Raw genomic sequence first — 25385 nt, forward strand, 5'->3', positions numbered from 1 at the left:
CCAATGACCAAGAGGTCGAGATGGGGACTAGGGAGTGCCTAAGGGGGTCCTTATATACTAGAAGGGCTGCTTAGCAACCAAAGACAAGGCGCGAGAGCGAGGCAGTGAAGATGACAAAGGGAGAACAAAGGGCGGGAAGGAAAAGGCAAAGGCATGGTGATCACGGGAACGTAGCATGCGGGTGTGGGAACGTATCTGCAGTGTCCAAACTGGGATGGGCTAAGAAAGGAAATGGTCCGAAAATGGAAGGTGGGCGTCAAGGGGAGGGGAATGGGCGGCAAAAAGGGGCGTCTGTCCAACGTCCGTGACAACGGCTCGGCTTCCGCGTCCGTGAGCGCTTGGTTGGCAACATCAGGGACGCCGAGAGCTTGCGTTCACGTATGGATTGTTTCCATGTAGACGATGGCGATGCAGGGCTGAGATTGGCAGGCAAGGGGCTTAAGGGGACCGGGGGTACAGGCACGTTGATGACTGGTTCAGAGTACTGTCGTCGCGGCTTCGCGGCTAGCTTGCTGACACGGAAGAGCGCTTGTTCTTCCACTTCAATGCAACGCGCACAGAAATCCAGGAAGTACTTGTCTTCCGGATTTGGCTGTCTGCTAGGCTGAACGTTCTGCGTCCTGGAGTAGCGGACGACGACGGAGGTGACCACTGCGAGGTGTCGGGGTATATCCAGCAGATGGGGAAGAAGGGGTATGGCCTCGCGATAAAGGACAGGTGCGGTCGCAATTCGGTGCCGTAGAGCATTCATTATTCGAAGTCGTTCGTGCTTATCCGAGGAAAGGGAGAGAGGAGTGGGAGGACCCTTGCCTCCGGGCTCAGGGGTGGAGACCACGACGATGTAGTCAATCATTGCCTGCAAACTACCAGTAAGGAAGTCCTTGACACCACGCATGAATTGCTCCTTCTGCACGGTCTAGATCACGGTCATGAGTACTCGTTGGATGTTACAGAATGGTGACTGCTCACTGGATTAAGGTTAGCGAGGCTCTGAATCACCTTCGCAATCAACGTGAGACTGCGCTGGACAGCGACATCCGGAAGACCTGACGAATGCGACGTGACTTAGCCTCGAGAGTGGAGAGGAGATAAGCGGAAGACACATGCCTGGAAGAAGCCCGAACAGATGAGGGTGCAGGATTGCAGGAACGATGAAGCGCAAGAAACAGAACGCTGACACGCTCTGCCAAGGAAGCTCGCGATTGCTGTCCTCTCTGACTCGGTATCTGCTCTCCACCAATCGCCGAATGTGCTCGAATAATTTCCGCAGCTCACTGATCCGATACGCTCAGCAGGTGACCACGTCAAAACCGGAGACGGTCACTCACGGAGGACATTGTCGCCTCGCGTCATATATGCCGTCCCAGAACTCATGGCACCAGGTGACGAGAAGCTCCACGTTCTTCTCGACGGCCCTGCCGCCCTTCCCTATGCGCACGGGATCTACCTCGATAGCAACCTTCTCCGAACAGAGGCGCCGAATGGATGTGCCGACGCTCGCCTCGAGGAATGCCATGCCGTACCATGACATATAGAGTTCGACGGTCTTGGTGAAGACCGTGTTACCTCGGCTGGAACGGAGGACTGTCAATGCCGTGGATCGTATGCTTTCTGCACGTCCAATGACTTACAATAACGTATTATGGGCTGGTCCAAGACGCATATAGTCAATCCTGCTCGACGACAACAGACACTGTAGCAAACTCACATGTCAACGTGCCATCCACTTCTCTGTCCGCTAGCTCCATGATGTTATCCAGCAAGGCGTTCTTGGCAATCGCAATGGACATGATGTTCTGGTTAACGTTCTTCATCTTGAGCCGCGCCTCCAGCTCGCGCATCCAGTCCAAATGGTTGCGTGAATGCAATGCCTGTGTGAGAAAACCGAAGTATTCGCATTAGCGTACGTCATATCGCTATTGGGGGACTTAAACGACTTGCCCGCAACATCCGATTGTATGCATGGTATGGCAAGATGATCTCCCTGCAAGAACGTCATTGAGGCCTCTTCCCGGGACGTGGCTTCCATACTTACTCATCGACTCGGATCTTCAGCCGCATCTCGCCCGCCTGCGTACTGGAAGCCTGGCCGCCATGCAGGACCGGGAACCAGCCCTCCACAGAGTCCCCCCTCCGGAAGTTCACCAACACGATCGTGACGCTCCCGATGACGGACGGGCGCGTGAGCTTCTTCTCCCTCCAAACCACGATCTCCAGGTTCTCGAACGGCGGCAGGTCGGCGAGCACGAACCGCTCGTGCCAGTCGGGCGAGCCGATGCCCTTCTTCACCGTCGTGCGCCCGCAGAGGATGCCGTTGACGACGATCTCGCAGTAGACGTCCATGTCGATCGCGTCCGCCTCCGGGCGCCCGTCCTGCTCGGCCGCGGGGACGTCGTCCGCCAGCGGGCGCGTCACGCCGAGGTTGCGGCCCTGCAGGCAGGTGAGGTCGACCTGGCGCCACATGCGGTAGAGCCCGCCGTCCTCGGGCGACAGCCAGCGGCCGTACACCTCTGGCATGGCGTAGGAGCGGAGGAGCGCGAGCCAGGTGTTTGCCATCTCCTCGTCTTCGAACTGGATGTAGAGCGGCTCGGTGGTGGGCGCCGCGCCGCGCATCTGGCCCCTGTGTGCGTGGAAGTGAGCGAAGCGAAGCGGGCGGACGGCGCTACTGTGGGATCTACGCACGCGACGGAGAATATGGCGATGCAATTCCGCCTCTCGAACAGCGAACGATGCGCGGGTCGAATATCTGTATGGTTGAGCAAGTACATGTAGATAGATCGATACAATATGGTGTCCTGTCGCGCGTCAGCAGCGCATACAGCGGACGCGAGGACGATAGCCACACTCACATCCACATAAATATTCAGCAGGCATCCCTCCTCTTCCTCGACTAGTTTACACCTGGCCGGCCGCCACTGCCCCGCCCCGGCGGAGCTGCGCGCAAGCCCGAGCCAGCTTGACTTCTCTGCAGGAGGGAGGTGCGCCCGGAGGCGTGATGAGAGCGCTCGCTCGACCCGCACGCGCACACATCGTCCGCACCTTTCACCTTCTTCTGCGCCGCGTCCCCATTGCCAGAGGGGACGCGCGCAGCGTCGCGTTTGTCTGCGCCCTTCTTGGTGGGCGGCTAACACCCCACGGAGGAAGTAGTCAACATGAGGAAGTCGTAAGCGAGATCCAGGGACCGACACATACCCTTCTCAAGGCTGAGGCAGCCTTGGCAGAAACGTAGAGTTCCACAGACACGTAGAATTCCTTGTCCATCGTCCTGTCGCGTCGACGGTCGAGCGCCGAGATTGTCGGGAGAAGGGTGATATGGGCGCGCCCGAGATATGAAGCGGACGTCTTGTTTGTGCGAGGGAACACTTCTTGCCCAAACACGTCGGCAAATCGTCCTGAGGGAGTAGGAATGGGCGGGAGGAGATCAGAGGGCGACGCGGGGGGAAAGACGCGTCTTTGGTGGCCGAGCGGGGGTATAAGATCGGGGACGTCGGGTTGATGACGGGTATATGCACAGCTCGTGATGAAGATGGGCTAATTGGCAGGGCAGTGAGAAAGGAGAACGAGAAAGGGGGCGAAGGGGCAGATGAAGATTGGATGCAGCCAGATTGGCCTCAGAACATAGCAATCGTACAAGGATTGTCGGAGTGCGTAGAAGTGGCTCGGATACGCAGCTGGCCGCCCTCTTTGGGCCGAACTGTAGGCGCTGCTCCGACCCGTCTGTGGCGCTGGCCGCCCACACGAAGAGTGCCAACAGTGCCTTATATGGCTAACTGCAAGCTGATATATGCCCTCAATACATCACCGCCAGTGACATCTCCTCCTCCCACCTAACACCGACGTTCCTGATGCTCGACTTCGACCCTTCGTGAACCGCACACTAACTACTTCCCAGCGGTCGACATCAGCGCCACTAGCGCCGCTGATCAGTGCAAGACGCCGGACACCGGCAGCGTATCGATGAGGCGCAGACCGAGAACGATCCATACGGAAACGGAGGCATTTCTCGGGCACAACGCGGAGAGGATGCGCAAATCTATCATCATCACCATGATGTTCGTCTTATTCGTCGCCAAAACAGCCCACAGGAGTACAAATAAGCAGGGTCTATCGTATAACGGACAGATGGGGCACAACGCAGCGCGGGCGCACAGACAATGCAGATGACGTTGCAGCTTTAGGGTATCAACACGCCCACAACGCCACCCACGGGAATGCTGAGTTTTTGCGGCCAGTAAGTTATTCACGGACGCAATCACTCGGTTTTGTGGCTGCAAAAGTCCATGGTCAGCGCCGTCTGCGGACGTGAACAGCGTTCTGTAGCAACTCACCCATTCGCAACACCATTTGCCTTGCCATTGACAATGGGCTTCTTGCCGGCGGGCTTCTTGTACGTCTGGATGTAGAACTGGATGAACAGGACCAAGTAACTCGAAAGCAGGCCGCATCCAAACAACGCCGCGGTCTCGGTGCCAGCGCATGAGCCGTATGACGGGAGATTTGGGAAGTACGTTGCTGCGTAATAGTTGTATGCTAAGCAAGGCACAAGTCAGTATATCAATACACACGTGGCTGCAGGCAGACACTCACTGGCGAAGTATACGACAAAGAGGTCGATGACGAATTGCGCAATCTGGAAGGTCGTGAGGTATTTCTTCCACTGTACGTCTTGTTAGAGCAGAGCAAGGGGTATAACTGATGCGCAGAACACGGACCCAAATCTTGGCACCACCAGCAGTAGCATAGTAGTAGTAATCTTATTTGGCGGTGAGTCCGAGTCCGGGAGACATTTGAGACGCAGACTGAACGAACTGATTACTCACACATGATCACATGGACGGTCAGGTTGATGGCAATAGGCACCCATTGCTGCGCGCCGGGTATGAGCAATTGCGGCGTCGACGTGTCCGATGAGGGGTGTGACTCACAACACTAGTTCTGCCGTTAAGCTGAGTATAGCATAGCAAAGCAGTTGCGGAGTGGTGGAAAACATGCAGGAATGCTGTGATACGGTCAGTAAATTATCGCCGCATTCAAGACGCGTCGCGTACCAAGGGGCTTCTTCTTGAGAGCGAGGAAGACCGTGTCGATGAGTTCGATGTACTTGAAGTAATAGTTGATCATGTAGTAGAATTCGAGCCGCTGTATGCGCATGAGTACGCGCCCTCGAGCCCGGCAGTAGCGCGTCACTCACTTCCGACCACATCTTCACATCACAGAGGCCCCAGAAGACACCATGTTTGTGAATCTGGGGAACAACCTCCTCCATTATGAGGAGAACGAGGAGAAGACTGCCGGCGGTGAGAAAGGCGTTGTGGAGACGGAACAGGAACTGGAGCTTGAACGGTGGCCTGTTCTTCATCCATTTCTGGATACCGAAGATGGTGACGAGGTAGGCGGCGAGCGTCGGGAACACCTCCTGCGGGGTCGACAGCGGCGTCTTCCCGTTCACGTAATGGGTCAACCGGTGGGGGACACCGAGCGACTTGAGCGGGAGGGTGGAGAGCAGGAGATCCGCGAGAGGAGCCATGGAGGACGTGGTCGACGGGGGAAAGGTGCCAACGCTCTCGACCGAGTTTTTCATCCGCACAAGCGCGTGCTGCTCTGGGTCGCGTCCGGCATCACCCGGCCAAGTACCGGCCGATTGGTGGGTGCCTCGCCGACGCTGGGCGCGTCAGCAGTGCACGCAGAGCTCTCCATTCCGCTCGAGACCGTCCCTCCGACCCGCGACGCGTTCTGCGCGTCATCTGTACTCTCCATGGCAGCCATGCACACCACTAGCCATGAACGTAGCCGACATTATGCCACGACGCGTTCTGGGGCACGCTCACGTTATCACGGGACGATCCTCGAGCTTGGGTACCTGGATTGGTCATGCCCGTACTTCGAGTGCGTGATTGCCACAGCAGCCCGGAATCGGTACGCAATGTCGCATGCTCTCTCCCACGTGTCCACATGCATGGTGTGCAAGTCGCCACGGAGTGTACTACCCTGGTGCATGATCGATGACAAGGCTAGCAGTGAGAAGGTTCACGGACGCTGCATTCCCAGTACTCCTATATGGCTGCTAGCAGTGAATGGAACTAGACCTTCATTTGCATGACACATGGCTCGTCAGTTCCATGACGGCAAACGACACAACTCTCGAGCATCGGACCAAACGGAAGGCAATCGGACGCGAGTCCAGGCTACGCAGCTGAGCAGACATGCATGGAAGACGGCGCATCACGCGGTGTACCATGATGCGCTGGACGCGCGAGGCACAAGCGGCATTCAGGAGGAAGGTTCCAGGTTCGCAAGACTGCGTAACCTAGATATCTATATCCAGAAGAACGTGACCGAAATGGAAACCATGAAGATGATCGAGAAATCCAGAGGAGCCGTGGTTATAGATACATGTCGATATGCAGGATTATAGAGAGGACCATGATAGTTGCGACGACACAAAACGAGGAAATCGAATTCACGTAAGGACGAGAGCGTAGCCGTCTGAAAGGTCAGCGAGCAGGGCTTTCTCCCTACAACGACGACGATGACCGTCAATATCCCAAATCGACGACGGCTTCAAGGAGGGCGTGGTACCACTCACTTTAGATCGAGCTTCGCGTTCTGCACAGCAGCGAAGGCAGCGGCCCTAACCTTGGAAGCATCTAGGCCAGAAGGGAGCGCACAGATGAGGCACATCGAGCAGTTCGCCGGCTGGAGCCGATAAGAAGCAGGGATCTAGAAATATGCATGCCGTTCGGCTTCGCCGCGCACGGAGTGGGGGTGGAGGACACTCACCCCGGAGGCGCGGAGGGACTCCACGAGGTTGTGCACGAACATCAGCGAGCGAGTGCGTAGGTCGTGAAGGTCGTGAAGGTCGGCACCTAAGTACTAGCAGTGAGCACGGATGTGTCGTGTGACCGGCAAGAGGAGGAAGACGTACAGGTAGGAGAGGAGTGGAAGCCGGTGGGGATGGTGCAATGCAACCTGACGGAGTGCCCGCTTTTCTTGATCAATCTGGGGTAGGCACGACGTCAGATGGGGCACGACCCATGATGGGAGGGCGTAACGCACTGAGCGAAGGGTTCCACCGCCTCGTTCAGATTGCCCAACTGTAACAACAGCGTCGGTCAGTGTTCCGTGAGATCTGACAAGAGTGTCGAACACCAACTTCGTTAAATTCCACGTCCTTGGTTGGACGGTTGGCATCAAGGTGCACCTGCAGGTGGACAGAGGGGGGCATCACAGACATCATGACGGAACCGTAAGGGTGGGGAGACGAGGGGAGAGGCGGGGTAGATGAGGGGAGAGGCGGGGTAGATGAGGGGAGAGGCGGGGTAGATGAGGGGACACTGCAACTGGCTAGGGAATGGGGGGAAGGGCCAGGAGCATGTACTTATGGGGTAGATGTAGGCGAAGTATGTATGTATCCCTCGTTGCAGCCGTCGCGGGGGAATCCGGGGGAAGGAATGGCTACGGACGTGATCGGTGGTCCGGGGTCGTGTTCTCGGTCGCAGGAATACACCTGCTGGCGCGTTGGCACGGTCAGCCACAGCCTCGGAATATCAGGCCCGTCACGAGGCCTCGAGCTGGGCGGAGCTCGCCCACGACTGGAACTGTGGTGTTCGACAGGCTGCGACATACGAGGACGGAGCGCCGCTCGACGCCGTGCAGGCAGCTGGACAAGACTGCGCTGGGAACACGGTCCGCGAGGCAAAATGCGTGTGGGCAGATCAGTCTCGTCGCGGACTGCACAAAGTCGACTCTAACCTCGGACTCCGGCAGCGCTTCTGGACCGGCACCGATTCGGCGGCAACCGAGGTGTTCACGGGCGCTAATCCGTCGCGAGCGCCGAGTGCTGGGGGCGGCCATGACGTACGAGCGTGAACTGCACAGTCGCGCGCGCTGCACTGGACAGTCCAACAATCCCTTACCATCCTCCCACACCTAGATCCCGCACGTCTCTGTATACTATACCCTCTGAAAAGCAGGCGTGTAAGATAGTTTATCCAACATGGTCTGGTGGTCAGACCCGGGGAAGGAGGTGTTGAATATCGTGCGTGAACCCGACCCCCGATGTTGGCGATGTCTAACTCGTACGCTAGCTGTTCAACCGCGTCCTCGCCCCGTATGTCGAGAATCTGGATATGAACCAGGTCAACTATGGTATCGGACAAGGTACTTACCTTCGATTACGACGCTTAGGCCGCGTCTCATAGTCCGCTACAGGCCAGGTTACGCTCAGCAAGCTGCGGTTGAAGAAGGGAGCTCTGGATAAGTTCAGGCTGCCAGTGGACGTCATTGATGGTGTGTTGGTGTGTAGAAGCTCTCCTCTACTGCAACAACGCTCATTTTGTGCCCAGGTCACTTGGGAAAGCTCTCTCTTTCACTTCATTGGATGAACTTGGGAAACCAGCCCGTGGAGGTCTTGGTCGAGGATGTGTACCTACTTGTCGTCCCTTCGTCCGAATCTACCTATGATCCCGAAGAAGAGGAGCGCCGTGCACAGGCCGCCAAATTCGAGCGTTTGGAGAACGCGGAACTCCTGCACGTCCGAACCCAGACGGGCATGTCTCAAGGTCAGCACGGTGGTCGCGAGTGTACGCGAGGGAAGATATTCTGAGAGTATTCCAGATAACCCGCAGTCGCAGGGTCTCATTGCGTCTTTGGTGACTAAGATCATCAACAACTTGCAGGTCACTGTCAGGAATATCCACATCCGATACGAGGATAAGTTGAGCGTCCCAGGTGTACGTGGATTGTTCTTCGTCTGGCTCATAGACAGCTGATGACGACACTCACTTTTCTCAGCACCCATTTGCTGCTGGCCTCACTCTTGCCGGATTCACCGCCGTATCTGTCAACGAGAACTGGCAGCCTGCCTTCATCGATAGCAAAGCGGGCGCTGTTCATAAGGTAGAGTTTAATGAACTGCGCACGCTTCACGGACGCTCAATTGGACTCTTCATTCTAGTTAGCGCGTCTAGAATCTCTTGCTGTATACTTCGATACAGACTGTCAGAGTCTTGCCGGACTCTCGTACCGAGAATTCGTCGAGAACTTTACGGCTCTGGTAAGCCTGATGACCGTCATGGCGTTTTTGGGGTACGAACTCATCCTGGTATAGATCTCCAAAGGAAGTCGGACCGCATCCCACCAGTTCATCTTGAAGCCAGTCTCGGGCGAGGGCAAGGTGCGTCCGTCGACAGTTTGGGTTCTCATGACCTAAGTGCGCGCAGATCACAATGAACCACAAATTGGACAAGGAGACACCCCGGTTTGACGTACAACTCTCGTTCGACGAGATCGGCGTCCTCCTAGATGACAACCAGTACCGAGATGCAATCTCGCTCGTCGACATGTACCACTTCTACATCCGGCAGCACCAGGTAAGCTTTAAACTGTACTCACGCGACCAGAAAATAGATGTCATGACTTCACACAGTACCAAAAATACCGTCCACCCGCGGAGGAACTTCAGAGCAATCGCCCCAAGGCCCTCTTGAACTTCGCTACCACGGCTATCTTGGATGAAGTCCGGGAACGCAAGCGGAAATGGACGTGGGCTTACTTCGCGGAGCGGCGGGACGATCGCCTGCGCTATGTTGACCTATTCAAAAAGAAGCAGCTGGGCTCTTTGACAGGCACGGTAAGTATAGGCGAGCTATTCCGGGAACGATGCTCACGCCGTGCCTGCAGGACGTGGGCTTGTTCGATGCCCTGGAAAGGAAGCTCTCCTACGAAGATCTCCGCTTCTACCGCTCTATAGCTCGGTCCCAGCTCCGCAAGGACATGGCCACACGCAGGAAGCTTGAGGAAGAGCGGAAGGAGAGCCAGCCGCAGAATAGCAGCTCGTGGTCTTCGTGGCTTTGGGGTTCATCTTCTTCTACCGACAGTTCCGGTTCCAGCACCGAGGAGACCGCGTTCACCGGAGAGATGACGGACGAGCAGCGAAAGCAGCTCTATGAGGCACTTGACTTTGACGAAAAGGCTGCCCTGGCGGAGTCGCTCGACACCCCTCGTGACGCGCTGAAGGCGCGGGTCAAGGCGCAGCTCAACCGTGGGTCGTTCGCGCTGAAGACAGACCCCCACGGCACCAATAGCGATATCATCTCGGTCAGTTTCGACGTCTTCCAGGCGACGTTCTTGCAACGCCAGGACAACTTCGAGACGTCCTTGTCCCTAGGCGGCTTTGCTGTCCGCGATGGCACGACGACGAACACAGCGTACCCGCTCATCGTCCACGTGCAAGAGAAGCGCAGTCATAGTCAGATTGTCAAGACGCTCCCGGTCGACGACAAGAATCATAGCATCCCCGAACTGCCTGATCCATTTTTCTTCCTGAAGTTCGAACAGAATCCTCTCGATGGGCGTGCGGACAACGCATTGACGTTTCGCATGAGATACATGGAGATCGTCTACCACAAGGGCTATGTTGAGGCAGTGTACAAGTTTTTCAAGCCGCCTGCTAGTCAACTCGAGTCTGTTGAAGCTCTTTTGGTACGCAGAGCGTTCGACCACGTGGGCCCCGTACTCAACTTGGTCCTAGGATGCGGCCAGTCAAACGCTCGAGAACCTACAGAAGGAGACGAGGATAGGTTTGGAATACGCTCTGCAGACACACAAGACCGTCGACGTACAGATGGACCTTAATGCACCAATCATCATTGTCCCGGAGGAGTACGTTGATTCTAGCAGGGCCGGCGTCGTGCGTAGCTTGCTCATGGACTTTACGCAGTGTCACGACCACCCACTGCAAGCATTTGATCGTCGATGCGGGTCACATTTCGATTGTCAGCGAGCTCGCGAGCAAGGAGGCCATTCGCGAGATTCAGTTGAAACGCAAGAAGCAGTATACGGAAGCTGACTACAAGCATCTCGAGTCCATGATGTACGACCGTCTCAAGGTCCAGCTGGAGGCAGCCCAGGTAGGGCGAGAGCTGCTTTGACCTCCGACCAGCTGACCGTAACCACTTGACGTAGTTCCTCATCGGCGACGATCTGAATTCCTGCATGAAAGCACTGAAGTCACAAGACCGCGACAACCTGCACCTTCTGGAGCGCACGAATATTGACCTCCAGGTCCAGAACTCGATCGTGCCGACTGCGTACAACCTAGCCCGTTTCAAGGTTTCCGGTCACCTTCCGACGCTGGAGGTCAACATGTCAGATACGAAGTACAAGGCGCTGATGCGGCTTATCGACGTCGCGATACCCCATTTCGATGACGAGGAAGAGCCCCAAGCTTACGCCATGCGACGCCCGTCCGATACACAGCGGCGCGCTTCAGCGGCATTCAAGATGCCTGCCGGGTTTTTCGGCGCGTCGACGGAGGACTATGCGCTCGAGAGCGACGATGAGGACCACGAATCTGTCACGTCACCATCAAAGCAAGGGCTACCAGAGCAAGACGAAGCAGACGAAGAGTCAGAATTCTTCGAAGCAGATCCTGGGACAGCAACAGCACGTATTGTCTTATGCCATGAATCTCCAATAGCATACTGACTAGAAAGGTAGAGTCCCGCTCTGCATCAGCATGTGGTCGAGGTCAACTTCAAGGTCGACACGCTCCGTGCGTCGCTCTATAAGTCCGCTCAGGATGGCTCGGAGAAGCCCCTAGGAGATGTCGCGTTCCAAGGTTTCGGTCTCGAGTATGCTATGGAGAAGTACGTCATGAAGGTTGGCGTCAACTTGAGGTATGGCCCTAAAACGCCCGGAGTGGGAAGCCAAAGGTTGAATTATTTGAAAATAGGTCGGTCTTAATGCACATCAATCAAGTCGGAAAGGATCCGCTCGAGTTCATGTCCTCGGCAACTGGACCCACTAACGAGGATCTGCTCATCTTTAAATACACCCGTGTTCAGCAGGCTTCGCCCGAGTTCCAGCCGGTCTATGAGGGCATTGACCAGAACGTCGACATGAAGATCTCGACCTTCTTGTTCCGGGCTGCTCCGGAACCAGTCGTCACAGTCTATGACTTCATCATGACCACCTTTGTCCCCCAGACTGGACAGATCGAGACTACGCCTCCGAACTCACCGGAAGGCGAGAATGGCCCGCCAGAAATTGTAGTTGAGTCTGGTGTCTCCGCGCAAAAGATTCGGGTTCTCTTAACCCTCGCCAGTATCCAAGGTATGTCTGAACTGCAAGCTTTGGGGAGACTCATCCAGTTTACGCCAGCTAGTCAACCTCATCAATGATGATGTGCAGATCGCGACTCTATCTCTGTCCACAGCCTATGTCGCCATCCTCCTCCGGTCGAACACGATGCGCATCAACGGGCGTTTAGGGAGCCTCGCTTTGAACGACGACTCCTCGATCAACACTGCGTCTCCCGATTTCAAACGGATTCTGTCCATCGAAGGGGACAACTTTGCCGACTTCACGTATCAGACTTACGATCCCTCCGATCACGAGACTTACCCTAGTGTAAAGTCATCGTTCTCGTTGCAAACAGGCTCGCTGAAGGTCCATTACCTGGAACACACCCTTCATGACGCGTATGCCTTCCTCATGAAGCTTGCCAAGCTGAAAGGCTTGTACGATGCAGCGACTGAGGTTGCAGTACAGCGAGCTTCTGAGATCGAACGCATGAAGTTCGACGTCTCCATTAGCACGCCCATCATTGTGTTTCCGTCTGATGCTCAGCATTCTGTGGACGTTCTTACTCTTCGTCTCGGTGCTCTAAGTGCTCGCAACGAGTACAATACCGACGACAATCGCATCACTGCGGGTCTGCATGGCATACAACTCGCGTCCCAGCTGTATCACGATAACCGGCGTGCGGAGTTGAAGATGGTTGACGACATCGACATCGACGCTGAGGTCACTCAGAAGGTCAACATCGACCGGTCAAAAGACAATGATTACCCGGCTGTGCAAGTGAGCTTCACCCCATCATGCCCATGCAGGGAATCTGTTTATCAGTCTGTTTGTAGGTTGCCGTCAAGATCTCCGACGTCCGACTTCACCTGACGCAGACCCAATATTGCCTTCTCATTGCTCTCTTGCAGTCCATCCCAAAGGTCTTCGCAAACGTCTCAGAAGTCGAATTGGATTCTCCTCAGCTACCCTCCCCTGTGCCCGTGTCTGACAGCCAAGCCCGCGAACAGACCACCGACGCAGTCGCGGGGGTTGACCTTCGACCCGAAATTTCCGCTCACTCCTCGTCAGGAGAAGCTCCTCCATACACTTCCTTGGATCTTGTTGTAACGATTGGTGCCGTGAAGTTGCATTTGTACGACGCATCGGCAACGGCCCCGGAGGATGTGAAGGAGCACGGCATAGCGAGGTTCGCTTTGAACGACAATAGTCTCCGACTCAAGACGCTGTCCGACGGTGCTCTCGAGGCGCAGATTGTGTTGAAATCTGTGACGATGAGCAATACTCGTCCTGGGAACTCGAAATTCCGGGAGATCATGCCAGCCGCACAACATGAACGCAACCAAGTCATGCTGCTTTATACCATGTCTGGTGGTCAGGGGAGTCAGAGCCTTGCTGTGGTCACTATCGACTCTCCAGAAGTTATTTTCGCGGTCGACCCCGTCATAGCACTGCTCGAGTTCTTCACGAGCGCCTTCATCGCTCAGAATGGGGATCCCGACACGGAGACTGAAAGTGTCTCGAGCCCGGAGACCCAGACGACGTCCACTTCCAGTAGCCTCGATTTCCGGATCGACTTGCATGATGCTTCAGTTAGTATCCTCGAGGACGACACGAATGCCGAATCGCAGGCAATTCGTTTGACCGTCAAGCAGCTGCTTGTCTCACAGCAGGTAGGCCACTGCGCTCTTTTGCATTGTGATGGAAATCTAACAATATGCAGGGGGTATTCGCGGTGAGCGTAAACCATGTTGGCATGTCTCTTACGCGCATGGGGAAGCCAGCCGAGAGTGTCCGGTTCCTCGATGAGTTGGACCTCACTTTCACCCTGGACAGTCGGGCTTCGGAAGCACATCACTCCACCAGCATTGAAGTTACTGCGCTGCCCGTTGTCTTCCGTGCTTCATACCGGGATATTATGCTCATCATGACCATTGTCAACAAAGCGATTGACCTTTACGGCGAATCGATCCAGTCGCAGGACGAGTCAGAACCCGACAAGACTCTTACTCGACCAGGATTGACGTCAAGGAAGATCTCGCGACCTACAACCTCCCGTGCACAGCCCATCGGGAGTGCACGCGTCATGATGAACAAGGAGCAGGTCAGTACGATACTCCTGGCCGTGACTAGCACCACCTAATAGTATGCGGCTAGTTCAAAGGTTCATTCGAGGGATTCCGGCTTGTCCTCATTGGAGATCTGCACGAACAACCGCTCTTGCATCTGAGAATCAAGCCTTTCATTCTTGGGGCAAAAGATTGGTCCGGAGAGGTAAGATTAGGCAAGCTCGGACGGGCTGGCTACCCCTTAATTTTATTCTCAGCTGCAAGCAATGTCAACGCTCTCGATGCACATCAGTTATTGGAACATTGCAAACTCGCATTGGGAACCTCGTATGTCCTTGCATGAGCTCTCTTCCATGCTGTGCTCACCAACAGGATATAGTTATTGATCCATGGGTGTTCACCGCCTCGGTATGTGACCATACAAGAGGAAACGCAACATCATGCTTACAATCAGGCAGGTTGCGAAGGAGACCCCATCGAGTGGCATCAAGGTTTCTGTCAACGCGAATCAGCGCCTAGATGTCAACGTGACGTTGAGCTTTGTCGAGCTAGTCCTGGCGTTTGCGTCTATGCTTGGCACAGAAGGAGAGCAGGTCTTGAAGAACGCGCGTGGCAGCTATGCGCCATACAAGATCTGGAATCGAACGGGGTACCCGCTGTTCATCTGGTCTGACACAGAGGGTAGCAATGGCACCAAAGACACCGCTGCCAAACAAGTTCCAAACGGGAAGACGATTGACTGGCGGTTTGACGATTGGAAGACCATGCGAGAAGTAAGTACAAGTTGTAGTTCGCCATCGTTTGATACTCATCAGCTCACTATCCCCAGCATGTCTCGTCGAGTGGACACAACAGCATTGGTGTACAGATCGTGGGTAAGCAGTGGGAACATCTCCGCAGCGTTCCGGTAGACCGAGAAGGAGAGTACACGTTCTCGCTGCGGCCACGCACGGGAAAATACGCACATCGTCTTGTCTGTGAAGTCAAGGTAGAAGGCAACGCGAAAACTGTCGTTTTGCGGTCAACGTACAAAGTCGAGAACAACACGCTCTACCCGCTTGAGTTGACCTTGGTGGATGAGACTGGCCAGCCGGTGTATGCGGTCGAGAAGATCGGTAGGTGGCCCTCTTATCGGTGTGGCATACCCACCTGATGTGCTTGCCTTTCGCTCTAGTCCCGGGTCAAGACTATGCCCTCCCCCTCGAGGCTGTGAACCAATGCCGCGTGAGGGTTCAGCCTGATCGTAAGTCATGCGTTTAGGATTCTGTATTAGGGGGGATAATCGAGTTTGTCGCAGAGGGCTTCGGTTACAAGTGGTCTCCGGCTGTCCGATGGGAGGATCTCATTGCCAAGCGTGGCTTTACTCTCCGCTGTCCACATACTGATCAGAACGAGGCCGCATTCAGGTTCCAGGCATGGGCAGAGGCAGATGCAAATGATATCGCATCTCGGTGAGGCATTGCAATGAATCTTCGGTTGCTTAGCTATCCAACTCATGGTCTGCTAGTAAACTTCCCCGTATTTCGCTTAAGCTCCGAGCACCGATTGAGCTCGAGAATCTCTTGCCGTACAACCTCGAGTATCGCATCTACGACAAGGATACCGACCAAAACTGGAGGAGTTATCTGCGCAAGGGAGGAATCATGCCAGTCCACTCGGTTGAACTGGGACATCTCATTCTGCTCAATATTCATGTCCAGGACACAGGTGAGGAGCGCGGTCGTAAGGCGATGTATATATATTGAGCGTCCCTTAGTGTTCAAGCCAAGCGACTTCGCTATCATCAACACCGACGGCAACTCCGACTTCGATGTCGAAAGCAAACTGGTCCTGAGAGACACCCAAGGGCGTAGGTTGGACCTAAAGTTAAATTACATGTACGTCCTTTGCTGTATGTCAATATCATGCGTTCTGATCACTTTCACAGACATTACCCCAACTCGGGTGGTTCTTTCAAGGTCCAGGTCTATAGCCCGTACATAGTGCTCAACAAGACTGGGTTGCCATTTGGTGTGCGCCCTTCGCGAACTCGAGTGGGTGCGCCGTCAGAAATTGCTGGAGAGACCCGTGAGGGTAAGCTAGGTTCACAAAGTAAGGTGCGCCCCTCACTGACATAGGTCTGTGCATGCAAGATATTCTCGCGAAGCCGCTTCCATTCAGTACGTGTATGAAGGTTGTGTAGCGATCAAAGTGCTAACATCAGCATGGTGCAGTGTTGTCGCATCCTACGGACAACGGGAAGGACTTCTCATTCAAAATCGGCGAGTCTATGTGGTCCCAGGTAAGCCATTTGTCATCTCTCATGGTAGGCACACATCCACTCACGTACTTCACAGGGCATCAGCCTCGATGCACCTAGAGCGGAGACCAGACTCGTCATGCTCCACCAACAGAACAGATCAGACGAGATTCACACAGGGTTATCATGGGCCGAGGGACTTGGAAAGTACAAGCTGACGAAAGTGATCACTCTGGCGCCGCGGTTTATCGTCAAGAACAACTTCTCTAAGCCTCTAGCGATACGGGAGCATGGCGTGGCTCCTCGCGATCGCGCGGCGGTGGAACCCGGAGAGCGCCGTCCTCTAAACGTCTTACGTTTTGGGGAGGATAAGTTACTGACAGTGGCGCTTCCTGGTCTCAATGCACAATGGTACGCTATCAGAAGAAATGAAGGACGCTTACATGTGCTGATATCAGGGATCAGGTCCGCCCCGATCAACTTGGAGGATATAGGCACGATACACTTCCGCCTTCCTGCGTCGGAAGACAGTCAACAGATTCGCCTGATGCGCGCGGATATCAAGATTGAAGGGCCTACGATTTTCGTGTTCTTGGACGAGGCGACTGAGGGATGGCCGTTCAAAATCGAGAACGAGAGCGACCTGACTTTCACTATCCACCAGACAGTAGGTGTCTTGTGTCATTAACTCAGGAACATCCCCATAGCCGACATTTGTTGTAGGACCAAGCTCGTCTCAACGCAGGCCCAGGAGCCAAACCTCCACCTTCATATACTGTGGCACCAAAGAACAGCATTGACTACGCGTGGGACTATCCGGCTGCCAGAGACAAGAAAATCATTCTCGCCGTGAATGGGTCTCGCCGTGACGTTGACATCATGGAGATCGGCGATCTCGTGCCCTTCAGAGCTGCTGTAAGTTGTTTGACTACTGGTATTGGTAAGATGCTGCATCTCGAGTACACACAGACTAGCCGTGGAACGCGCATTGTCTCGTTGGATGTGCGGGCGGATGGTCCCAAGCAAGTCTTGCGCATCAGCAATTACAATGCGGAGCTCAGTCTTTACAAGCCGCGGCGCCGCAGTACTGCTTCGCTAACCCGGCAGGATTCGATGAGCAGCAGTCAGGATGCGTTCGAAGCTATTCAAGAGACCGTGGCTCCTGTGTTAACCGTGGCCTTGGACTTGCACGGTATTGGTGTCTCCCTGATCAACAAGCAGATGGTCGAAGTGGTGTACACGTCCCTCAACGCCCTCAAGTTTGAGTACGCAAGCAATCCGGTCGCACAGTCTGTCACGCTGTCCTTTGGAAATTTGCAGATCGACAACCAATTGCATGATGCGCTCTTCCCTGTACTCCTTCAACCCACACCGATCACGCAAGAGTCCAAGAGCGTCGCAGCACTTCCCACTGTCCAGGCGTCCTTCATCTGGCTGAATGATCAAGGTGAGACTTGACGAGTCTTGTATAAACGTGGGCTGATTGTCTGTGTTAGAGCACGGCGTGTTCTTTATCAAGTACTGTTCCGTGCTTTTGCAAGCCTTAACAGTAGAAGCCGACGAAGATTTCTTGTTCGCACTGTATGACCTAACGAAGATCAAGGGTGCATCTTGGGACGTCGCTCAGGAAGAGTAAGCCTAAGGTGTCGTTTAAAAGCGCATCCACTCATTCTCTTGCAGTGTTCTATTCGAGAATCCCGAAGACATTCCGGAGCCCCAAGAGACGAGCTCTGGGCTCGACCTGTACTTCGAAGTCCTTGAATTGCAGCCCATCAAGCTGTCGATATCATTCATGCGCACAGAACGGATCAGCAGCGAGGATCAGTGAGTCGTATCACCCATGGCATGGTCCTCACAAGGGCTTACACGATATATTAAGACTCATGCTGCGCAATCCCGCGGCTGTGGTACTCAATGCAATCACAATGGCTATCGGCAACGTCAACGACGCACCTTTGGAGATGAACGCTCTTGCTATCAAGGACATGCGATTGACCCTACCAGACCTCCTGAATCGAATCACGCATCACTATCGCCAAGAAGTTCTACGACAGCTTTACCGTATCCTGGGCTCCGCGGACTTCATTGGAAACCCTGTCGGCCTCTTCACTAACGTCAGCTCTGGTGTCGCCGACATCTTCTATGAGCCGTTCAATGGTGTCGTCATGCATGGTAACAAGGATATCGGCATTGGGATAGCGAAGGTTAGCCGTCCGCATGGTGCGTTCTGAGCGGCAGCTTGAACGTTCTTTTATCTAGGGTGCTGCGAGCTTTGTCAAGAAGACAGTGTTTGGGGTCTCTGACAGTTTCACAAAGTTCACCAGTAGCGTCGGGAAAGGTATGCCCACACACTACATCTGCATGCACACGTGGTTGATAATGCGGTCGTTTAGGCCTGTCGGCGACAACTTTCGATTCTGAGTACCAGCTGCGTAGAAGGATGAACCAGAGACGGAACCGACCTCGACATGCCATGTGCGTGTATCACAGACCGTGCTGATTAGACATGCTCACAGGCCTATAGCTACGGTGTTGCTGCCGGTGCTGAGGCGTTTGCAAGCAGCGTGGTCAGTGGTGTCGAAGGAGTCGTTGTGAGTGTGATGAGCACTTGTATTTCTGTGGCCCTCTGTGACCCAACTGATGTCGCCCAGTTGAAGCCAATTGAAGGAGCAGAGTCCGAAGGAGCCAAGGGCTTCTTCAAGGGCATGGGCAAGGGGTTGATTGGGTGCGTTTGGGGTCGCCAATTGAACAAGTCCATATCAACTGACGCATGCAGCAGCGCTGTCACGAAACCAGTCATCGGAGTGTTCGACTTGGCTTCCAACGTCGGCGCAGGTAAGAGCTCCTTTAAGCTAGGTTGTACTCGCTTCTCAAGCGCATTGCAGGTATCCGTAACACTACCACCGTATTTGACAACCCCGATCGGGACCGGGTCCGTTTGGTGAGGATTTTTGAGCTGACATTGTAGGCTCCCGCTGACAGTTGTCACTCGCCTCCAGCCTCGTCTGATTCCAGCGGATGGTGTGCTTGTGGTGAGTGCAGTGCGTTGCGTCATTTTAGTGCGGCGAGGACTCAGATCCCTTTCCAGCCCTATTCAGAACGCGAAGCCCTGGGTCAATACTGGATGAAAGACTTGGAACAAGGTGCCTTCCGCGGCGAGACCTACGTCGCTCATATCAGTTTGTGATCCCATGAGTCTGAGCACTCGCGTGATATCACTGACAACCATCGCAGATCTTCCTGGCGGCGACAATGTTGTGCTACTAACGACGACAAAGGTCATCTCCTTCTGGTCCAACAAGCTCAAGCTGGAATGGGAGCTGCCGTTCACACAGGTGCAAGGTGTGACAATTGAAGACACAGGCATCAAGTTCGCGCACAAGGGCGGGAAGCAGCACGACAAGTTCGTCTTCATACCCGACAAGAGTTCCCAGACATGGTTCTTCTCTCAGGTTGCCTCGGTGGTGAAGGCATTCAATGCCAGACGACGCATGGACTCATAGATGCCCTTATCTCCCCACTATTCTCCCTCCCCGTCGGACACTTCCCTCTCGCTCTGCCGCTGTCGATAGCGACGACTTCTGTGGACGATTAAATGCATTCTTAGACTGTAATCGGATCATGTACCATTCAAGATGTACCAATCTATGAGATATGAGATACGGATGACCGGGGTGTGCGGAATCAGGAACGAATTCGGTCAGCGCAATGTAACATGCAACGAATGCAACGCAAGCACGTCAACTATCGATCGAGTATGAACTATTAGATCAACCAGATCTAATGAAGCTAAGTATACACACGTAATCGGAATTTGGGGCAACGAACTACGAGACGAGAGGTGGTGGAGGTACTACGACAGTGGGCGACGACTGCTAGCAAGCTGGGTGAAAGCAGGCCGGAAATTAACACATAAACTAAGATGATAAATAGCTACGAAGGCGCAGCTCGACGCCCGACGCTCACGCGCGGCCGCCTACGGTGTCCTCGCTCCCGCGCGAGACGAGCCGGTGGTACTTGGCGTTCGTCGCCGTGCTCGTGCTAAAGTTGCGCTCGCGGCCCTTGAGGGACCCGTCCTGGCGCACGCCGAACTCGTCGAGGTGGTCCGCGGCGCTGAGGTTGGTAGGCGTGCCTTGCTCGGAGTGCTCGTCGGGGTCATACGCCTTCACGCCACATTGTTCGAGACTGCCGTAGCTGCCTCGCGGGCTGGTAGAGTACGCGCTCTGGAAGTCGCTCTCCTCGTCGTCCGTGACCACGCTAGCCCCAGGAGTCAAAGAGGGCGTCGTGGGCGTCACGGCCGATGGAGAGATCGCGCTGATTGATGCGGTGGAGGGGATCCTACGCACATCGAGTAATTGGTTCGAGGTCACGACCTGGGGACGCGAAGGCTTCTCCTCAGCGACCTCGGTTTTGGTCTCGCTCTCGGACGCGGACGGGACGTCCTTGGCGGTGGCGGTAGCGGTAGTCGCGCCGCTGCCGCGTCGGATTGGGGTCGAGCGACCGGTACCAAAGGGAGAATCAGTAATACTCCGATCCTTCTTGCTATGCGTCCTGCTGTGCGTCTTGCGGTGGCGAGACCGGATCCGGTGAGTGGACTCGGAAAGCTCGCTCTCACTAGCATGACCTTCAAGCGAGCGACGATACGCGTCAGACGCAAGCGCAGACTCGAGCTACAAACGAACCCGATCAGCCGCAGGCACGCCAACAAAACATAATAAACACGACACGAACCTTGCGCTGGATCTGAAGCACCTTCTGCGCGATCTTGTCGCTCTTCTGGCTGATCCCCTCATCGACGGCCTTCATGCCGTCGTGCTGCTCCGCCTCGGCCCCCGCCGAGAACCGCTTCGCCTTCTTCTCCGCCACCTGCAGGTGCTCGTCCGACTCCGGCTCGTCCACCTCCACGAGCGTGCCGGTCACCCTCTCCGTCTTGATCAGGTCGTCCCCGTTCGCGAACGACTCGGCCAGCGTCGACTCCGTGCTGAACGAGCGCAGCGGCCGCGCCCGCGCGTCGCTGCCACGGCGGTGCGCACCCCCGCTGGCGCTCGGGGCCGAGCGCGTGGACAGGCGGCTGCTGGGCCGCGAGCCCCCGTAGTCCGAGTCGTCGACGTCGACGGCCATGTGCGCGAGGGCGCGCTCGATCTGCGCCTCGACCTCCGCGATCATCTCCGCGCGCTCTTCTTCCATCCGCTCCATCTGCTCGCGCATCGCCTCCAACTCCTCCAACGCCGCCTTGTGGGCCTGCTCCGTCTCGCTGAGTTCTAGCACGCGCGAAGAAGCGGGGTAGGGGCAAGGCACGCATTAGCGTAACTACGCAGGGGCAACGGAAATAACAAAAACAGAGCACTAACGGTTCTGCAGCTTGGACTTCTCCGCGGCCGTCATGGTGATCATGCTCGACAGCCGCTTCGTCTCCTTCTGCTCCTTGTTGATCTTCGCGCGCAGGTCGCTCGCCTCCGTGCTCAGCTTCTCCGCGTACTGCTCGAACGTGACGAACTTGTCGCGCCACAGGTCCGACTCGGTCATCAGGAAGTTCAGCCGGCGCGACAGGCGGCCGATCTTCGTCTCCAGGTCGTCGCGCGCGTCGACGAACGCCGACGCGCGCTTGCGAATGGAAAGCTGGATGTGCTGCTCGGCGACGGTGAGGCGCGGGGGCGTGCGCACGCTGCCGAAGGAGCTGATGCGCTTCAGAAGCGAGGGCTTCTTCATCTTGTCCGCGAGGACGCTGTCGAACGCCTGGATGATGCGCGTCGAGTGCCACCATTCCGGGGGTTTCACCATATCCGCGACTGCCGTCGACGCGGCGCCGCGCTTCGCCTGAATCTTGCAAACGGGGCGGAACCTGCCCGCAGGGAAGGCCTCTTTGAATTCGCTGTGATGACGTTAGATTCCCTTCCGGCTCGCGGCAGAAGCACACAACGTACCTCGGAACACAGTGGTCGGGATGGTAGTGGGGCTCAAAGGCGGCCAGCAGCCTCTGACGGTACCGGTCGCGCTGCTGCTTGGAAGACACGACGCCTGGCGGAGGAGAGGCGCAATTGAGGTAATTGATGTCCCTGCACGTCGAACCCTCGCGCGTTAGCACACCGATCGAAGCAGGTCGATGCGACGGAGATAGCGGAACTCACAGATCCACGACGCACACCTCCGGAGAAGGACGCACAGCGTATCGGGACTCAGTCGCCAGGCCGATGATCCACGGGCCCGGGTCGTCAATGTAAATTTTCGCGTCGCGGGAGTGCACGGCCGACAAGGCGACGCCGCTCCAGCCACGTAGCTCGACGAGATACTTGATAGTGAGGACCGCGATGCCGAGCATAGCAGGATGGCGCGAGAAGAACAGAACGCGGCCCGTCGGCGCCAAGGCGATCTGCGAAACGAAGCCGTCAAGCACGCGCTTCGAGAGCAGAGCGAAACGGAGAGACTGACCTCGCAAATCGTCAGGATGTTGTCAATATTCAGACACTTGAACACGGGCCACATGGTAAAGTTGACGTCGACCAAACCCCGACCGAAGTCGAGGCCACCAGGGAAGCGTGCGACGACTTCCAGGCTCGTCTCGGCAGCGCCGTTGTTCGACGAGCTCGAGGTCGGCGACGCGTCCAAGCGGACGAGCTCGCCGGGGCGGGGTGCCGGGTGCGACAAAATCTTGCTGATCTGGAGGGTGTGCGACTGGACGTCCTTGGAGAAGCGCGCCCAGGAGAGCGTGAGATAGTCGCGCATGAGGTCGTAAATCGGGAAGCGCGACACCAACGCTAGAAGGCAGACACGACGTCAACTCAGCTTCTCACCCCACCGCTTCCATGCCAAACCCAAAATTTGTCCACTCACTCAACGCGTACGGCAACCAGAAGACCGCGTCGCCGGGCAAGAACAGCGTGCTCTCTCCGGGGGTGTGTCCGACGGTGCTCGCGACCTCGTAGTCGCTCTCGCTCACCGCGCCCCCCTCGCCGTCCGTCTCCGGGTCCCAGTCGGTCTCTGCGTCCGTGCCCGGCCCCCAGGGGCCCCGCGCGCTCGCCTTGGCCCGACGACGCGCCTGAATGGCAGGATCGCTCGGCGCGTCAGACGCGGACGCGTGACCCCTGCGACGGGACGGCACGAGACTCTGCCCGCTCTCCTTCCTCGCACGGCCCGCTTCTAGCGTGCGGCGGATCGCGGCCGTGCGCTCGGCGTCCGCGTGCGACCACACCGTCAGACAGACTCCGTGATAGGTTATCTGCCCGCCACTGCCGCCGTTCAGCCCGGAGCCGAGCTCAGCCTGCGCGCGCGCGCTCGCGCCGTGGCCGTTCGGCGAGAGGAAGGCGGACGGCGGGCCGAGATACGCTGACGACGGCCGGGCGTGGCGCGAGAACGGGTCGTCGTTGTACGGGTAAGCGTACGAGACGTCTGTCGTGGTCGTTAAGACGGAGGCGCGCAGGACGTCGGTCGAGGGGCTGGGCCCGAGCGGCGTCGAGGGCGCGGGGAGCGTGAACGTGAAGTTGTGCACCGTCGACGCGGGCTGCAGGGTCGACGCGATGATCTCGACCTCGCGCGTGAAGGAGAGCTAGAGTGACGTTTCATTTAGCTACAGTTTGACGGGACTGCGGGAGCGAGGCGCGAGGGGGAATTGGCGGACATACCTTGAGTGCCTTGGAGAGCATTTTCCCGACCTCTTGCTTGCTCAGGTGCCCGGACGAGGAGAAGACGCCGTCCTCGGCCTTGTTCTTTTTCTTGCGTTTTCCTCCTCCTCCACCCGCGCCGGGGCTGATGGTGCTGCCCAACACCTCAGGGCGCCACCAGCGGCCGACCGCCCCCTCGCTATGGTGCAGGCCCATGACCGAGTCCGGGTCGGCGAGGGTCCATGTATGCGGACTCTTTGGGAGGCCAGAAACAACATAGAGGGAGGCGAGGGGCAGAGTCGGGCCCGACTGTGAGGGGGGCGGCGCACTGACCGAGGGGGGTGCAGAGCGAGCGGAGGCGACCGAGTTGCGGTTGCTGCCTGGGATGGGCTCCATGCTCTGGCGGTGCCTGATGCCGAGGATGCGGGAGGCCTTGTCTGAGCGGGCGGGGACGACGGCGTTCTCGACGGGGCCGTGTGTGGGGAGGTCGACGGTGACGTACTCGAGCTCGTCGTCGAGGGCGGAGTGGAAGGAGGGCGTGGAGGGGTTGTTGCTGTGGGAGCGAGCATTGGTCGCTGCTGGCTCGCGGAGCTGTCCCTGGATGTGTCCGGATCCGAACAGAGGTTCGTCCTTGTTAGTCGCCCCGCTGCCAGTCCCCGAAATGGTGATGATCGGCTCAGGCGCCGGAATCGCTCGCGGCCCACGACGCCCCGCGCTGGCCCCTACGCCCGTCGCTGTTGCCGAGTGCGTGCTCGTCGCAGAGCGCAGGCTGAGACTCGACTTGACGGTCGTCCTGCGCGACAGGAGCGAGCCCGTGTTGTTGCTGTTGTTGTTGGCGTTCTTCGTCCCAGCGTCGTCGTCCGAGAAGCGAGACTTGGAGATCTTCTCGCCGATGGGTGGACCTGGCGTGGCAGAGACGGCGAGCGGCTGCACGGGCGGTTTCGCCCTCGTGCGGGGACTGTGCATGGCTCACGAACGGGTGACAGCAGGAATGGTGGTGTAAGAGTGCTGCGAGGTGGGAGAGATCACAGAGAGCTCGAGGTGCCGAGGCGGTAAAGACGGAACGTTGTAGGTGGCAGAGTGGACGAGCAAGGAGGAAAAGAAGGTGGAGCAAGGACAGAGAGGCAGCCTTGAAGAGAGCAGAGCTTGGCTCCGGCTGGCGGTGGAGGTTGGAGTCGCAGGGAAAGGAAAAGAAGGCACAGTCGCTTGCGCAAGGCTCCAAATGTTTGTTTTCTAGCCAATCCTGCTCAGCGGCGGCAGACTAGCCCACGCGATTAGGCGGTTTGATCTCCCTGCCTGCTCTCACGTAGCCCCAATATCCGTCCCTTCGCCCGTCCTCGGACGCGTGTGCAGCGTCCCCATGCCTCCCCACGGCTTCTATTCATCCATGCCCCC

The 25385-nt window shown here is 56.6% G+C and overlaps 4 protein-coding genes across 4 annotated transcripts; 1 reads left to right on the plus strand and 3 right to left on the minus strand.

Moving 5' to 3' along the window:
- Positions 1–374: 374 nt before the first annotated feature.
- On the minus strand, positions 375–2768 carry DICSQDRAFT_142294 (Rho GTPase activation protein; the record flags this gene model as incomplete). The annotated part of the gene is made up of 9 exons (XM_007360147.1): positions 375–416; positions 473–916; positions 970–1046; positions 1108–1274; positions 1329–1566; positions 1709–1871; positions 1942–1984; positions 2036–2620; positions 2683–2768. 9 exons carry the CDS (start codon positions 2766–2768, stop codon positions 375–377), a joined length of 1845 nt encoding a protein of 614 aa, XP_007360209.1.
- A 1556-nt stretch (positions 2769–4324) lies between these two features.
- Positions 4325–5527, minus strand: DICSQDRAFT_46132 (GNS1/SUR4 membrane protein; the record flags this gene model as incomplete). The annotated part of the gene is made up of 7 exons (XM_007359753.1): positions 4325–4530; positions 4588–4657; positions 4713–4753; positions 4821–4866; positions 4926–4999; positions 5049–5139; positions 5192–5527. 7 exons carry the CDS (start codon positions 5525–5527, stop codon positions 4325–4327), a joined length of 864 nt encoding a protein of 287 aa, XP_007359815.1.
- A 522-nt stretch (positions 5528–6049) lies between these two features.
- Positions 6050–7334, minus strand: DICSQDRAFT_130961 (uncharacterized protein). The gene is made up of 6 exons (XM_007360148.1): positions 7154–7334; positions 7057–7094; positions 6926–6999; positions 6781–6866; positions 6587–6720; positions 6050–6515 (listed from the first exon to the last, which is right to left on the minus strand). The coding sequence occupies exons 1-6, from the start codon at positions 7235–7237 to the stop codon at positions 6461–6463; spliced, it is 471 nt and encodes a 156-aa protein (XP_007360210.1). The 5' UTR covers positions 7238–7334; the 3' UTR covers positions 6050–6460.
- A 592-nt stretch (positions 7335–7926) lies between these two features.
- On the plus strand, positions 7927–25163 carry DICSQDRAFT_176496 (vacuolar protein sorting-associated protein 13). Its single transcript, XM_007360149.1, has 54 exons — positions 7927–8038; positions 8088–8160; positions 8212–8289; positions 8346–8561; positions 8617–8732; positions 8794–8898; positions 8957–9055; positions 9110–9175; positions 9222–9371; positions 9428–9631; positions 9682–10482; positions 10532–10662; positions 10721–10910; positions 10966–11454; positions 11500–11678; positions 11735–12114; positions 12167–12864; positions 12921–13757; positions 13808–14188; positions 14242–14358; positions 14411–14480; positions 14533–14561; positions 14612–14926; positions 14983–15268; positions 15328–15396; positions 15451–15604; positions 15661–15860; positions 15910–16030; positions 16081–16226; positions 16286–16312; positions 16367–16434; positions 16490–16803; positions 16858–17059; positions 17116–17307; positions 17362–17839; positions 17889–18024; positions 18073–18216; positions 18272–18596; positions 18652–18730; positions 18786–18867; positions 18917–18983; positions 19044–19117; positions 19172–19227; positions 19278–19333; positions 19392–19424; positions 19481–19571; positions 19627–21062; positions 21124–21653; positions 21744–22264; positions 22317–22448; positions 22521–22762; positions 22822–23147; positions 23224–23935; positions 24012–25163. Exons 1-47 carry the CDS (start codon positions 7997–7999, stop codon positions 19893–19895), a joined length of 9435 nt encoding a protein of 3144 aa, XP_007360211.1. The 5' UTR covers positions 7927–7996; the 3' UTR covers positions 19896–21062; positions 21124–21653; positions 21744–22264; positions 22317–22448; positions 22521–22762; positions 22822–23147; positions 23224–23935; positions 24012–25163.
- The last annotated feature ends 222 nt before the right edge of the window (positions 25164–25385 follow it).

The sequence above is a fragment of the Dichomitus squalens genome (assembly GCF_000275845.1).
Source record: "Dichomitus squalens LYAD-421 SS1 unplaced genomic scaffold DICSQscaffold_1, whole genome shotgun sequence".
In the NCBI taxonomy this organism is placed as follows: Eukaryota; Fungi; Basidiomycota; class Agaricomycetes; order Polyporales; family Polyporaceae; genus Dichomitus; species Dichomitus squalens.